A 17050-nucleotide genomic window follows, 5' to 3' on the forward strand; every position below is an offset into this window, starting at 1 on the left:
CACGCCCGGCCTTAACCTCTTTTTATATCTCTGTCTCTTCCTATGCTATCTTTTCTATCTTGCTATCTTTTTATCTTTTCATCCAATTTACTAATTTTCTATGAAACCCTGATTACTATATTTAATCTGACCATTGAGTTTTTAACTTCATTGCTGTTTTTCTTTTATAGACATTCCATATTTTGGTTCACATCCTCCTGTTCTTTGTGCATACTGTTTTGATCTTTGGTTATTGGATTTACTCTTTTGTTACAAAGTCATCTCAAACATGCTGGGTTTTTTTTATAAGAACTTTTTGTTTTATTATGTTCAGTTGTTGACTCTTCCTTAAAATGGGACGCTTTCTCATATGGTTTGTTTGTTGTTGTTGTTGTTTTTGAGACAGAGTCTTGCTCTGTTGTCCAGGCTGGAATGCAGTGACACGATCTCAGCTCACCACAACCTCCACCGCATGGGTTCACGCAATTCTGCTACCTCAGCCTCCCAAGTAGCTGGGACTATAGGCGCATGCCATCACGCTCAGCTAATGTTTGCATTTTCAGTAGAGACGGGGTCTCACCATGTTGGCCAGGGTGGTCTTGAACTCCTGACCTCAGGTAATCCACCGGCCTCGTCCTTCCAAAGTGCTGGGATTACAGGTGTGAGCCACTGCTCCTGGCCAGTTTGTTGTTTTGGTTGTGATTTAGTGACCTCTCCATCCCCACCCGTCTCCCCAAACGTCACAGTCTCTCTTGACCTTGTTGGTGGGCATATTTCTGATGTGTGGTTTTGCATTCTACTTCTTGGAGTGCTTTAGAGATTCCCCTTTTACAGATTAAGTATGACTTTAATTTTTTGGCTGTGGATTCCCATGCAATGTGGATAGCATAAACTTGAAACTGTCACTCATCTGCGGCACAAACTTGGTATTTATTTTCAGACTCAGGAATTGTTTTTTTCCGGTACTCAGAACCCCAGGTAGATGACAAGACACTGTCATTTCCTGGTTCTGTGGGCAGAATGTTCTAGTTCTCCTTTAACCAAGGGGTTATGGGGGTTAGTGGTATGATTTTTATACAAGGATCTCAGTTCCAACTCCCTGCCTCAAATGAGACAAAGGCCAAATATCATATTCTGTGTGGACACTAACACCACAGCCCCTAGGACCTTAATCTAGGATCTCATCTGTCCTTGGCCAACAACAATTTAGTTTGTGCATTTTCCATTCAGCTTTTAGTATTCAACTAAATTTGGGTATCTGGAGATTTCCCCCTTCTTCCTCTCAAACTCTAGTATGGATTTTTCATTTACTGTTATATTTTTATTTAGCATTTCTTTCTTTCTTTTTTTCTGAGACAGAGTCTCACTTTGTCACCCAGGCTGGAGTGCAGTGATGTGATTGATTGTGGCTCACTGTAGCCTCGACCTCCTTGGCTCAGTCTATCCTTCTGCCTCAGCCTCTCGAGTAGCTGGGACTACAGGCACATGCCATCATGCCTAGCTAATTTTATAAAATTTTCTGTAAAGATAGAGACTCACTATGTTGCCCAGGCTGGTCTTGAACTCCTGGGCTCAAGTCATCCTGCCACCTTGGACTCCCGAAGTGCTGGGATTACAGGCATGAGCCACTATGCCTGGCCATTTCTGTGTACTTGGAGTTTGGGAGGAGGAACAATGCTGAATCATGCTGCCTGAAGTTTGAAAAGTGGTCTCCTATGACCAAATAATGTAGCTTTATACCCATCTTCTAGTATTGTCTTCCATAGGCAGCTAGGCTTGCGCTTCCCCAAATTCTTTCCTGTGGTTACCTATTCTAAAACTGGTATCTTAGACATTCTGTTCAATTTCCTCAGTGAACATTTCACAAATAGTTTTTGTTGCAGGATACATTAGAAGCGGAGAGAACGACTGCCCCCAATTATGTACATAATTTGTCATAAGAGGAATGATGTACTACTGTTTCTTTTATTCGTTTATGTATATAATTTTCATTGCATTTCAGATTCTTCAGAGTTGTGTTCTTTAGACATTCCTATTGTTTATCCAATAGTTTCATGATAGAAAAAGTATTAAAATAATATTTTCTAAGGCTGGGCACAGTGGCCGGGTGTGGTGGCATGTGCCGTAATCCCAGCTACTCTGGAGGCTGAGGCAGGAGAATTGCTTGAACCTGGGAGGCGGAGGTTGCAATGAGCCAAGATTGCGCCATTGCATTCCAGCCTGGGCAACAAGAGCAAAACTCCATCTCAAATAATAATAATAATAATAATAATAATATTTTACAATATATATGCATGAACTCTGTTCATTTATTCATTGCTTGATAACATTAATAGGGCTGGAAAAAGCATCACTTTTACTGCTATATGATTGGACATATGCTTTCAACATTTGCAGAAGCAAACCAAACCTGTAATAATGAGAATGCTTATTTAACAACTATTGAAGACAGGTATGTAACTATTTTAATTTCATTAAAAAATATGTCAAATAGAAAAAAGTTTCAGAAAAGCCCAAGTATGAACGTACTCTAAATTTCTGAGTAAACTATGTGTGATCTTGAGGTATGATTTGTAAAGGTAGAAACATTAAAAATAATATTCTTATTTGGATTCCTCATTGCAAACATTATAAACCGTTTTTGCTAAATTTAGTAATATAAAGCAACATTCAGAACAGTTTACAAATAATAATCTAGTAAATGTAGTTTATAGAGCTAACTTTTTAATGATCCATTATATGTTGAAGTTTTTAAAACAGGAAAGTAACTAAAAGTTACCAGCTCAAAATCACGTTATATCTTTACCACTCTGTCCACCAAAAAAGAAGGCAAAGAAGTTTACTGAATAATTCATTCATTCTTTCCATTCTTCCATTCTTTGCTTTGCTAGGTTAACAGACTCATCAGTTAGGAAAATCACACGGACATAGAAAAATTTATGTAATTTTTTTATCTCTACGGTCCCATCTATTTTAAAGATTTATTTATTTACTCTTCACCTACTCTACGCGAAGCTCTAGATTAGCCACAGAAGAAAGTTTCCAAAAATGGAGAAGTATCTATTTCACTTGCAGTAAAGAAGTAACAAAATTATGGAGTTTTAGTACAATAAGTTATATTTACTGGAGTTTCGAGGCAGACCGAATAACATGTAGGGGATACTGTTGATATTAAAAATCTTTGGATAAAAATGAGAGATGTCATAACCTTTCATAGTCTTTATAAAAGAACTGTATTTCTATCCACATGCTGCTTTCATGTATAATGAAATGTCTAATATATGGTAGTAGCACCATAATACGATGCTGACATCTGAAACTCAGAACATAGGTACTTTTTATCTTCTGTGAGTGAGGTGAACTGCTCACCTTTAGGTACCATGAGATCATACTCTGGTCTGCACTATAGTTGATCTTTTGGTCTATTGGAGTATTATGTACACGATTTCACTATATTTTACATTTATTTTTCCTTATGTATCTTCTGTAATATTTATCCTCAGGAGTTCACTAACTCTGTTGTTAAATATGGTTTAGAGACATTTAAGGAAACTGAATCGAGTTTGGAACTTTTAATTTTTTTGGTTTGTTTTGTTTAGGGAATAAAATTATTTACACTATGGTCAAATAAAATGTTGTATTGCTGTTAGGTTTCTCTGTATTCTCTTCCTGCTCTCCCTGAAGTCATCTACAACTCTCTTCGTTCCTGGAAACTTCAGACACCATTTTTCTTTTTCTCGAAAGACAGATTTTGCCTCCATTGTTTTGTTTGTCATTTCAGACACATTTTTGGTGCCTTGTCAACCGAATTTTATTGTTCCCAGATTAATGCCAAATGCACAGACAAAAATCCAAAGGGAGAGACAGTGTTGGAATTCATGATTCTGCTTCTCATTCTTTTTTTTTTTTTTTTTTTTTTTGAGACGGAGTCTCGCTCTGTCGCCCAGGCTGGAGTGCAGTGGCCGGATCTCAGCTCACTGCAAGCTCCGCCTCCCGGGTTCCCGCCATTCTCCTGCCTCAGCCTCCCGAGTAGCTGGGACTACAGGCGCCCGCCACCTCGCCCGGCTAGTTTTTTTGTATTTTTAGTAGAGACGGGGTTTCACCATGTTAGCCAGGATGGTCTCGATCTCCTGACCTTGTGATCCGCCCGTCTCGGCCTCCCAAAGTGCTGGGATTACAGGCTTGAGCCACCGCGCCCGGCCTCTGCTTCTCATTCTTTCTGGAGATTCAGTCTCTCCTTCTCTATATGTCTTGATAATTTTCTCTTTTGTTTCGGAGCTGAGATATGAGAGAATAAAATTGAGGGGGGAAATTCATGCAGATTATTCCATGGATATTATCCTTAATAATGTTACTAACCTTGAACTTGCTTAATCAATAATTCAGTAGAACTATTTGAAGAGTGGACTGATTTTTTAAAACACTGTATTTTAAAATGCAATAGTTTTCTTCTTTGTATTCTCAAAATTCTCTGATATTTTTAGAAGAGGCAGAGGGGCTGGCGAGGGCTAGAGGGAGTTGGTTTGAGTATATCTGAAGGATTTTATAAACTCAGCTATATGGTATTTTTCCATCATAAGCTCACATTTCCTTAGTGAAAATGTGTATAATGTAGATGACATACAGATATAACACAATATGTTTGAATTACCAATTCAATTATAGCTGAAACATGGAACTGAGATAGTTTTCATATTGACAATTTTGAAAATTGGTGTAAATGTTTTGAAAACTTAATTGAATGTTAACTCTTCTTTTTAAAGATATGAACAAGCGTTCCTGACTAGTTTCGTTGGCTTAAGGCCTGAAAAATATTTCTGGACAGGACTTTCAGATATACAAACCAAAGGGACTTTTCAGTGGACCATCGAGGAAGAGGTTCGGTTCACCCACTGGAATTCGGATATGCCAGGTATGGGCAGCACTTAGGTTGAGGGTTGCATTCACCCTACGAATCTGTTGGATAAAGTCTGTTATTCCTCCGGGTACCTCTCCAAATAGACTAGGTAAATTAATCATGCTTTTAGTAACAGTTTATATTTCATTCTCTTTTTGTTTTTTTCTTTTCTTCCTTTTTTCTCCCCAAAAATTTCCTAATAAGTTTAGTGTTCTAAAGAAAAAAGGAAGAAAAGTTTGCTAGGTATCTTGCTAGGTTATGTGGTACTGGTCTACTTAAAACCCATTCGTGAAATTCTCAGTGGTCACAAATGTTTCAAATGGTTGACTTCTTTCTTTCTTTCTTTTTTTTTTTTTTGAGACAGAGCCTCAGTCGCTCAGGCTGGAGTGCAGTGGCACCATCTTGGCTAAGTGCAACCTCAACCTTCCAGGTTCAAGAAATTCTCGTGCCTCAGCCTCCCGAGTAGCTGGGACCACAGGCATGTACCACCACGCCTGGTTAATTTTTGTATTTTTAGTAGAAATGGGGTTTCACCATGTTGGCCAGGCTGGTCTCGAACTCCTGGCCTCAAGTGATCTATTTTCCTCGGCCTCCCAAAGTGCTGGGGTTACAGGAGTGAGCCACTGTGCCTGTCCTGGTTGACTTATTTCTGGAAACCTAAAACTATATTAAATGGACATAAAACTTTTCAGTGCAATTAGGAGTTGAAATATTAGAGTGCTTGGGTGGTGCAGCAAAGGACATTGCTCATGCAGAACTTGTTATTTCCGTATCTTCCATGTGCTACCATGTTTAGTCTTTTATTTGCCTTGGATTTTATTTTATCCTCATAAAAACCCTGCCAGTTACCTGGCTTCAGTATCTTCATTTAAAAGAAGTGGAGGTCAGGTGTGGTAGCTGTAATCCCAACACTTTGGGAGGCGGAGGCAGGAAGATCACCTGAGGTCAGGAGTTCGAGACTAGCCTGGCCAACATAGTGAAACCCCATCTCTACTAAAAATACAAAAATTAGCCGAGTGCAGTGGTATATGCCTGTAATCCCAGCTACCTGGGAGGCTGAGGCAGGAGAATCACTTGAATCTGGGAGGTGGAGGTTGCAGTGAGCTGAGATTGTGCCGTTGTACTCCAGCCTGGGCGACAAGAGCAAAACTCCATTAAAAGAAAAAAAAAAAGTGGAAACTCAAGACTTAGGAAGTTTATGTGACTAGAAAGTTTCCAAGCTTGGATTTACACTAATCTGTGTCATCCCCAAATCTGTACTACTTACACTCGCACCACCCTGCCTGCCTTTCTCTATATTTTGATTTACCTTCTCTAGTAAGATGTTGTAAGTTGTTTCTGAAATAGTATCTGAAAGATTCTTTGACTTTTTATACAGTGGTATCACTAGCACACAACATTGTTTAGTATGACCACACACAGAGAAATTTCAACATCCCTTATAGCAAATATTTCATTGTGCTTGGGTGAAAAGCTAAAAAATAATAGCTCAAGTCTATCAATTTACTACCTGACCTAATACGTCCTCATCTTCAGTGTTCTATAATTTGCATTCTCAGTTTTCAATAAGGGAAACAGATCAGTAACCTAAATAGTGTGATTCTTGTTTATGGAATTATTGAACTTTCTGAACTATGGCTTACTCTGTAAGTGAAACTGCTTAAGTTTGCCTGTGGTATCATCCGGCAGCAGGATTCTGAGGAGCGAGCCCTGGAATGTCCTTAGGGAATCAGAATGGTTGGAACTGGAACCGAACTCAGTTGCAACCGTTGTCATGGTATATCTTTTATACAAGGACGGTGGTTGGCCTCTTTGGCTGAGTTTACAGCTTCAGGAGGAGTGGGCAAGGAGCCTGGGGCTTGGGCCTGAGCATCAGGTCAACTGAACTGAGTCTGATGGTTAACGGGACGCCATAGCCTCTGTAGTCATCTATTCCACAGTTACCAGGTTTTAACTGGGTGCTGCAAAGAGAAAGAGACAATCTTCGGAATCAGGGAAAACCCTTGAGGTGTCAGGGAATCAGCGATTTCAGAGAAAATATTCTAAAAAAGGTGTACCTCCCCGGAACTTCATGAATGACTTCTCAGCACTTCGTGTTCTTTCAAAGTCTAATAATAAAAAAAAAAATGACTTCATCCTAGCAGCGAGGAATCCTGATGCTTTCAAAGCTCTGTCTTAGTTAATTGCTATTTGGAAATAACCTTGACTGTAAGACAGAATTATAAACTGTTCAGCTCGGTGCATCCTCATTTTGTTTTATGGACTTCTTTGTTAAAGCTGGCATTCCTGAAGCTCTGTGAGGCAGGTCTTGGCATTTGCATTTGAAGAGGAGAAAGCAAGTTCAGATTGTTTGAGTAACTTACCTAAAATCTCTAGTTGAGGCGTGTCTCATTTTGAAATCTGTGAAAAACTTTGGTGCTGGAAAACCTATGTGGACCTTAGTGGGAGGAAAATAATCTTAAAGAATTAAGAAAGAAAGAAAGAAGGGAGAAAACCAAAAAGGGGAGGAAGGGAAGAAGGAAGGAAAGAGAGAAGGAAAGAGGGGAGGAAGGGAAGAAAGGAGGGAGGAAGGAATGAAAGGAGGAAAGAAGGGAAGAAGGAAGGGAGGAAGGAAGGAAAGAAGGAAGGAAGGAGGGGACGAAGGGAGGGAAGGAGGGGAGGAAGGGAGGGAAGGAGGGAGGAAGGAACAAAAGGAGAGAGGAAGGAACGAAAGGAGGAAAGAAGGGAAGAAGGAAGGGAGGAAGGAAGGCGGGAGGGAGCGAGAGAAAGAGTAAACTACTATTTTTGCCATTATGGTGAATTTGATAATATAAAATATCTTATCATTAAATGCCTGTGTGTAGGGCACTTTGCCAAATGTTAGAAATGTAGTGTTAAAAACCCTCCAACATTTGAGATCATTTTGGGTTGGGGTTGTAGACCACACAAATAAAAATCAAACAGATTCTAAACAACGCAGACCAGTTGCTGAATGCCCCTGGCACGGCCGGCTGCATCTCCTCGTCACGTGCAGGTTTCACCACATCCCTGACACTGGGTTCTGAGTGCCTTCTGCGAGCACGGCAGGCCTTTGGCAGGCACTCGTCAAGTGAATTCTACTTTATATATTTAATACAGGCCGAAAGCCAGGGTGTGTTGCCATGAGAACCGGGATTGCAGGGGGCTTATGGGATGTTTTGAAATGTGATGAAAAGGCAAAATTTGTGTGCAAGCACTGGGCAGAAGGAGTAACCCACCCGCCGAAGCCCACGACAACTCCTGAACCCAAATGTCCGGAGGATTGGGGCGCCAGCAGTAGAACGAGTTTGTGTTTCAAGGTGAGTATCAATTATAAAGCTGATAAGAGAATCTGGAGTATGCTTCAGCCTAAAGAATCACCTAAGGACACAAAAAACAAACAAACAACAAACAAAAACCAAAACACTGTGCCCAGACTCCACCCGTAGGTATTTAGAAAGTCTGATTTGATTAACTTGGGGATCAGGTGTTTTAGAAGAGCTCCTTGGGTGGATGCATTTAGACCCACAAATGTAACCAACAACGTAAACACAGCGCACAGAAGTTGTTTCTCACCTGCTTTGCCACTATCACCTCCTCTCTGCTTCTCTCCTTTCTCCCAGGACTTCTAGATCTACCTCCCTCCTCTCCCCTCTTCCCCACTTCCTCCCTCCCTTTCTTCCCCTCTTACCCTCCCTTCCTCTGTTCCTCCCTTCCTCTGTTCCTTCCTTCCTGCGTTCCTTCTTTTCTCCTTCCTCCCTTCTTCCCCTCCTCCCCCTCCCCATCCCGTTCCTCCTCCTCCTTCTCCTCTTCCTTCTTCTTCTCCTTCTTCTTCTCCTTCTCCTCCTCCTCCTCCTCCTCCTCCTCCTCCTCCTTCTCCTTCTCTCTCTCTCTCTCTCTCTCTCTCTCTCTCCCCCCCCCTCTCTTTCTTTCTCCAATGGGGTCTTGCTCTGTCATCTAGGCTGGAATACAGTGGTACAATCATGGCTCACTGCAGCGTCAAACTTCTGGGCTCAAGTGCTCCTCCCACCTAAGCCTCCCAAGTAGCTACAAGTATGCATCACCATGCCTAGCTAATTTTGAAAATCTTATTTTAAGTAAAGATAGGTCTCACTATGTTGCCCAGGCTAGTCTCAAACTCCTGGCGTCAGTTGATCCTCCCACACAGACCTCCAAAAGCTCTGGAATTACAGGCATGAGCCACTGCACCCAGCCTCTTTTTGTCTTGATAGAAATTTCAGTTTCCTGTCACACTGTTATATTGCAATTCATTTTTTTCCATGCTCTTGAGCCCAAGTTTTAACTAACAAAATTGATAAACTGTTCTACAATAATGCCACAGAGGTATTCTAAAGGTATCCCTTTTTCTGATTTAACCCTGATGAGTATAATGATGGGCGAGGAAAGGAAATGATATGTTGGGGCACATGGCTTTTCAATGACCATTAAATGACAATTCAATATTCTACCACTATTTAACACATTCAGAGTTTAGGCCATTCCTTTCCTCTTTATGCAATCAAATTCACTAAAGCCAACAACCAGACAAAAAAAGAAACCCAGAAAATAACAAACAAAAACCCCAATGAATTAAGGATTTGGGTCTTTTACTCTTTCTCTTTTATAAGTCACATCCTTTCTAGAGAAAATTAGACTTAGCCAAATACAGAAATGTACCTACTGTATTAGTCTGTTCTCACACTGCTATAAAGATACTGCCTGAGTCTGGGTAATTTAAAAAGGAAAGAGGTTGAATTGACTTCCAGTTCCACATGGCTGGAGAGGCCTCAGGAAACTTAACATCATGGTGGAAGGGGAAGCAGGCACCTTATTCACAGGGTGGCAGGACAGAGAAGACCACTTGAGAGTATAGGAGAAGCTACCACTTATAAAACCATCAGATCTGAGAAGTCATTCACAAGAACAGCATGGGGGAAACTGCCGTCATACTCCACTTCCCTCCCTCAATGTGGGGATTACAGGTCCCTCCTTCGACATGTGGGGATTACAGTTTGAGATGAGATTTGGGTGGGGACACAGAGTCAAACCATATTACCTACCTACTGCTTAATGATACCGTTTTCTAATAGTCCTGCTCTCTGTACTTCTTTTATTCAATCCCTTTGAATGGCATATGGCCATGACATGCCCTGTAAGACAGTTTGGCAAGGCTGATGAAGAATTTGCATCAGGATGAGGCTATGTAGTCTTTTCTAACTCAAGAGGAGTATGGTTAATTGAGCTGGTCACTCCCACTAATAGAAATAGGAATCCAGGAAGTCTTCAGTCCAGATTGGCCATCAGATTTAATAACACAATTTAAATAGAAGGCGATGTATTGGGCTAAGACAGAAGAGATTTGTAAATGGATTATTTGAGGACTAACACAAAGAAAATCAAGTATTTTATTGTTACCTCTGGAAACTTTTGGGTTACTACACAAAGGTCTGATTCATCTTATTCCTAGCCTTCGCCTGAGGATGTTAGGCTATGGAGATTTATTGCAGTTTTTCGAGAGAATCAGCAGTTTTACCCAGAGCTGAGAAGTGAACCAGGGGCTTCAGTAGAGAGAATTTTCAGATGGATGTTCAACAAATCAAAATATGTGCTTGACTAGAAATTAGATGGTTTTAGAGGTACTTGGGGTAGGGTTTGTTTGGAAATATATAGACCACCTTTATAAATATTAAGGTGTGAGAATTATTAATGAAATTCAGCTGATAGTAAATTTAGTTAAAAAAATAAAATCTTATATCATAGTCTAGCAAGTTGAGGCATCGTAGGAGTCTGGGATATACTGATGTAGATACTTACTTAAACACCTTTGTCCAGATAGCTTGAGTCAAGTTAGGGTCAAGGTGAAGGTTGTCTTCGGCTGCTTAATGACAACTTGGGCAACCATAGTGCCTTGGAAACAAATTTTTTTCCCCATAAGCCTGTGATGTGGGGGTCATAACTCATGAGGACCAATGCACGAGAATTAGAAAAGTCAATGGCCACAAATACCTCCTTTCTATTTACATACTGGGGGGTGTGTCCCAGACTGTCACTGTTGACTGCATTTCACTATTCTCTCTGCAGTCCTCTGAATGTTATGACCCAATTCCTAAATCATATAATCTTTTAAATTTAATTTAGCTCATAACTCCCTGCCAGATGGGTGTCTGTGGTTGCATGTGCTTCAATAGCTCTTGAAATGTACAACCACAATGAAAAATACAAGGCGGTATTGAAGGACATCACCAACAAAATGTTGAAACATTGCCAGGTTATTCATTGTTCAAGCTGAACACAATAACAAACCGTGCACAGTTTTAGGAAAGTTATTTTCCTTAAAATTCTTTTTATTCATGTTTACTTTCTTTGTATCAAAAGCTTCTTTCATTTTTTTCCATCTCAATGCCACTTTTTACACTTAACCAAATTAATCTTGGCTTCTACAAAGAGCTGTATACATAACCCACATGCCTAAAGCTCCTAAGATTTTCATCTAATTTCTCTTATGCTATAAAATAATTTTATTTTCTAAGGTTTTCTCAACAAAATAATCCCCCAAGTTTTGTTTACCCAACTATTCACTCATAAATTGATTTTAAAGCAAAAGAATTACATTGTTTTGGGTCATTACAATGTTTTGTTTTTCTGTAAATGAACTCTCATCAAAAGTAAATAATTGTTTCTCTTAATTTGTTTAACTACAAAGTGTAAAATAATTTTTGTAACCATATCATTGTCAGCTGTATGCAAAAGGAAAACACGAGAAGAAAACGTGGTTTGAATCTCGAGATTTTTGTCGAGCTCTGGGTGGAGACTTAGCTAGCATCAATAACAAAGAGGAACAGCAAACGATATGGCGATTAATAACGTAAGTGGTATTTTTATGGATTACTCCTTTTTGTTATCTAGTTGGTGCTTATGAAGTTGAGAAAATTTGTCTGTTTCTGAAATTGTTGTCTCAGGACGCTAGTTTGAGCACCTGTATCATCTCCCAAATCTGTGGGCTCTGTTTGATCTAGTTTTACTTTCAAATCCTTTACTTTTATAAGTGTAAATTCTGCTATGACTTGCTCTATAAAAGTTCAAGATGCTTAATACATACTTGTCTTTCAATACTATACAATTATTTACTCTCAGGCAGTGGCCTGTTTTTAAGATATTTATGGGACATACCAAAATGCACATCTATTGCATACGTCTTCTATTTAGCTGTTTAATCTCTTTACTTGTGTACTATTAATTTATGTTTTGGAGGTAACTTTCAAATGTGGTTAGTCCTCATAAGTTACTGAACTTGCTTCATGCAATAGCATATGCTTTCTTTATGTTTTGGATTTCATAGAGCTAGTGGAAGCTACCACGAACTGTTTTGGTTGGGATTGACATATGGAAGCCCTTCAGAAGGCTTTACTTGGAGTGATGGTTCTCCTGTGAGTAATTTCACTTACTATATAACTTTCTTACATTATCGTGTATTTATTTTGATGTTATCTTTTTATTTAATCCAAACTTTTAGTAAGACAGGTCATTATGATAGCCACTATCCTGCCATGCAAAGTTGATGTGCAGGTAAACTTCCTAAAACTTGAATGTTTTATACCCTCTTCTAGAACAATAGAAATGGAGACATTTTTGATATTCCCACTAATAATGATTAGGCTTCGTTGGACTTCTCCATTTCCAGGAATGAAGAAGTGAGAGCTTCTGGCACGTGCTGGCAATATTTAGAAGCCCTAGTCATCACAAGAAGTGATTTTGTATAATTTCAGTTCTACCTCTTAATTTCAGTTCTGCCTCCACCAGCAACTTTTCAAGGAACTTTAATGAGGTGGTTTATTTGATGGCTTCATTGACATTTGGGTTTTATATTTACATCTCTGGAAAATACATCATCGTGCTTCGTCCAAAACCCTGTGGGTTATGACTCCACACTGAAAACTCCATCGAGGTCCTAGACCCAGGGCCTCCATTTGTTTCTGCTGTTCATTTTGGCAAAGTTTAGTAGCTCTGTTAGCAATATTTTCTGGGTCTTTTTCTTTTGCAAGAAGAATTAGTTTTATTTCTTTATCCTACACATTTAATAAAGAGAAAAATTCCAAATAACGCACTGAAATATTATCCTTTCCAATGGGTTGTAAAATTTAGGAACTCCCAACTCTGAGAAGTGGAACTTTGTTGCCAAGTTTTTCCTATATGTAAACCCCCATTTGTGGCCCTTGGATCCATTCTATTTAATAAGAGTAAAGAAAATGTTATAATAATCAATTGTGTACGCAATTCAACATTGCAAGTTTCCATGTGATAAAAGCTGTTTCTTTTCTTTTTTTTTTTTTTTTTTTTTGAGACGGAGTCTTGCTCTGTCGCCCGGGCTGGAGTGTAGTGGCCGGATCTCAGCTCACTGCAAGCTCCGCCTCCCGGGTTTACGCCATTCTCCTGCCTCAGCCTCCCGAGTAGCTGGGACTACAGGCGCCCGCCACCACGCCCGGCTAATTTTTTGTATTTTTTAGTAGAGACGGGGTTTCACCGTGTTAGCCGGGATCGTCTCTCGATCTCCTGACCTCGTGATCCGCCCGTCTCGGCCTCCCAAAGTGCTGGGATTACAGGCTTGAGCCACCGCGCCCGGCAGCTGTTTCTTTTCTACTCGTGTTTGTGAACTGTGCTTTCAAAGCAAAACTATTGCGAAAAAAAGTAAATTGATAAAACAATGCAAATATGTCTTTCGTTTTCTATTTGAATGAATGATTGGCATTGGCTTGATACAAATGGTTAATGGTTGTAGTTTGATGTTTCTAATATAGGTTTCATATGAAAACTGGGCGTATGGAGAACCTAATAATTATCAGAATGTTGAATACTGTGGTGAGCTGAAAGGAGACCCTAGTATGTCTTGGAATGATATTAATTGTGAACACCTCAACAACTGGATTTGCCAGATACACAAAGGTATGATCAGCTCTTCTCTCCTTTATCTCAGCTTGGTAGACTAACCTCCTGACACCCCAGTGTCTTTCCTTTATTAGCAGAAGCAAACAAACAAAATAACAGAATCAGGGAACTGTCAGTGGCCATGATTGCATAGGATAAGCATGAAGTTGGTAAGCACAGATAAATGTGCCAAAGGAATAGAGAAGATCAAAAGGCCACCCAGGAGTTCTGGGCAAGAGTCACATCCTCCCAAATAGTTCCCAAGAGCAGCTCTGATCCTGGCCCAGGTTCCATAGCAGTAGAATTTTGTGGGTGTCCTACGCCGTAAGCAGAATAATGCAAATGCAACTGCCGTTTTGGAATTTTCACCTTCTGACCTACGTTAATCGTCAAATAGGGGAACATTTCCCCAAGTCTGAATATTCTCAGTATTGATTTCTCAGATAAACGTTCAACACAGTGAACAATCACCTTGAAGTGGCCTCTGATGCTATGAGCCCCACCATGTTATTGATGGTCAAACAATATGCATGCTGACAGTCATTATCTGGGACTTAGAAAGTTCTACATATCCAAGTCAGGCCAGAGGATCCGAGTTCTAATGTTAAGAGAAACCAACACACCAACCATCAAATAAACAAACGTACTCTCAAACCAAAATATACCTCAATACCTCCGTTGTAAATGGATAAATGGAACCACATTGCCCTCTGCTATTGGGGAATCTTGGCAACCATTTCAGCTCTATAGCTGGAGATGACTTACTGCTTTGTTTATTTTCCATCCTCCTGCTTATTATTGCTTTCAGAGTTTCTAGAATACAAGTAGTCAGTGGTGGTCCATTGTCCTTTAACGGTCTCTTAGCTACCAATGGCTAGTATCCTTTTTGCATTATTGTAGCTCTGCTCTTGCAGATGTTAAATTCAGCAACCCAAAAGCTAGGTAACCTGAGTCCCTTTATCAGCTTTCAACAACATCCAGATATGTCATTAAGTAATTGGAAAGAAAAATATTTCATTTAACTTTTAGTAAATCATACATTTCAGAAAAACAGATTTTCTTAAAGAAAATACATTTTCTATTTTATAAATATTTTATAAACAAATAGTTCACATTTAATCATTTCAACTAATGAAATCATAAATAATTTCACAGATTATAAGATGTCTGACTGAAAAACGAACATCTGTTAAACACCTATTACATACCAATAACTCACGTGTTTTCACAAACTAATCTATTTGGTTTAGTTGACAAAATTACGGCTAAACGATTGAAACCCAGGCTTGGGATTTGAAGCTAGGCTTTCTGATTCTAAAACTCATGTTCTTTTTTTTCCCTTTCCTTTATGTGACGCTACTTGTGCCCGAAAACTGTGGTGGCTGTAATTTCTGGTGGCTCTGATTGCACCTGATTTGTTTAAGTCTTCACTTCTAATTCTCTTTTCCTTCATTCTGCTCTCCACAACATGATGTACAAATTGGAGAAAGAAAGGGAAGGGAAAAAAGAGAACAACTAAGTTTTTAGCAATATTGACTCATGAAAATAGTGAATATAGAAGGAAATGTAATTAGCAGAAAGTTTAAGTACGCTTTATTTCTACTTTGCTCTTGTTTTACAGGACAAACACCAAAACCTGAGCCAACGCCAGCTCCTCAAGACAGTAGGTGTTTTCTTATTTTTTGATCTCTGTACTGATAGCCCTTTCCCTGCCTCCTTTTTTTTTTTTTTTTTTTCTCAATGAAAAATTACTTGCCCTAGGAGGGTAGAGGGCAGAAGTCCTTAATACCTATGAGTGAGAATGTCATGGAAGTTTGAGTCTTCCTCTCCAGACAGAAGCTCATATGCGCAAACATAAGGCATGTTAATACAGTTTCTCAAGGGTTCATGAATCAATTCCAAGGTCCCGGGTTCTTCTTCTTTAGCACATATATTAGTGTCCACTGGCTGCTGTAACCAGTTACCAGGAACTTGGTGGCTTAAAATAACACGCAGTTACTCCCTTACAGTTCTGGAAGTCAGAAATCTGGAATCAATTTCACTGGGCCAAAATCCAGATGTTGGCAGGACCACGCTCCCGTTAGGGGCTCTAAGGGAGAATCTCTTTCCTTGCCTTTATAAACCAGCATCTAGAGCTGCATTCTGTGAACTCATCAGCTCGTGGCCCCTTCCTCCTTCAAAACCAGCAATGTAGCATCTTCTTCCAGTGATCACATTGCCTCTTTCTCTTTTAGTCAAATGTCCCTCCGCCCCTCTGCATAAGGATACTTGTTATTACCTTTAGGGCCCACCTAGACGATCCAGGAGAACCCTCCCATCTCTCAAGATCCTAACTTAATCATGACTATAAAGTCCTATTTTCCATATAAGCTAACATTCATAGGTTCCAGGGGTTAGGAACTAGATATCTTTGGGGGCTTTTATTCAACCTACTGTAGCACAGAACTATGGAACCCCATGTGGTGGAAAAAGCCTGAGGGGCCCACTTGATAAGAGAATTCCTTGCTTCTACCCTGAGGCACCCAAGTCCATCTATTAGAAGTTTTGCTTTTTCTTTTTTCCTTCTTATACTGGGGTAAAAGCTGCTTTCTCATAGTTCCCACTCCTCTGATCTAGAACATTATGGGTGCGTTGTATATAAATCCTGGCAGCTATGCTATCATATTGATGAGAGTGACACCCAGAGTTCTTTTACCCGGTAATGACATATGGAACTTAGCTGGGAATACAAAATGGGTCCTTTTTACTGGGTTGGTAGAAAGTGGATATTTTGGCTGAGGATTCAAATGTCTGTGTTTGACGTGGACATTCTGCTGTTGTGGTCTCTCAGAGTTGCAGACGCCTCTTGATATAGCAGCTCTATCCCTTTCACCTTTGCGTGCTACACACACCAAATTCTTGAATTTGTCTGTGTAAAACTCACGGCCTTTTCTCGTTAACTTTTCAGATCCACCAGTCACTGAAGATGGGTGGGTTATTTACAAAGACTACCAGTATTATTTCAGCAAAGAGAAGGAAACCATGGACAATGCACGAGCATTTTGCAAGAGGAATTTTGGTGATCTTGTTTCTATTCAAAGTGAAAGTGAAAAGAAATTTCTATGGAAATATGTAAGAGCATCAATACATTTTTTAAAGTTAACAGTTTTGGGGGGAACAGGTGGTGTTTCGTTGTATGGAAAAGTTCTTTAGTGTTGACTTCTGAGATTTTGGTACACCTGTCACCTGAGCAGCGTACACTCTACTGAATGTGTA

General features: G+C 39.7%; 1 protein-coding gene across 1 annotated transcript in view; it reads left to right on the top strand.

Annotated features, from left to right (window-relative positions):
• Positions 1–17050, top strand: part of MRC1 (mannose receptor C-type 1) — a 98352-nt gene that overhangs the window by 48908 nt on the left and 32394 nt on the right. Inside the window, exons 10-17 of the mRNA XM_050805393.1 lie at positions 2316–2431; positions 4743–4891; positions 7994–8193; positions 11611–11738; positions 12213–12300; positions 13669–13813; positions 15417–15458; positions 16743–16906. Of these exons, the coding sequence (XP_050661350.1) occupies positions 2316–2431; positions 4743–4891; positions 7994–8193; positions 11611–11738; positions 12213–12300; positions 13669–13813; positions 15417–15458; positions 16743–16906 (1032 nt within the window). The remainder of the gene's footprint in view (positions 1–2315; positions 2432–4742; positions 4892–7993; positions 8194–11610; positions 11739–12212; positions 12301–13668; positions 13814–15416; positions 15459–16742; positions 16907–17050) is intronic.

The sequence above is a fragment of the Macaca thibetana genome, chromosome 9 (assembly GCF_024542745.1).
Source record: "Macaca thibetana thibetana isolate TM-01 chromosome 9, ASM2454274v1, whole genome shotgun sequence".
Lineage (NCBI taxonomy): Eukaryota > Metazoa > Chordata > Mammalia > Primates > Cercopithecidae > Macaca > Macaca thibetana.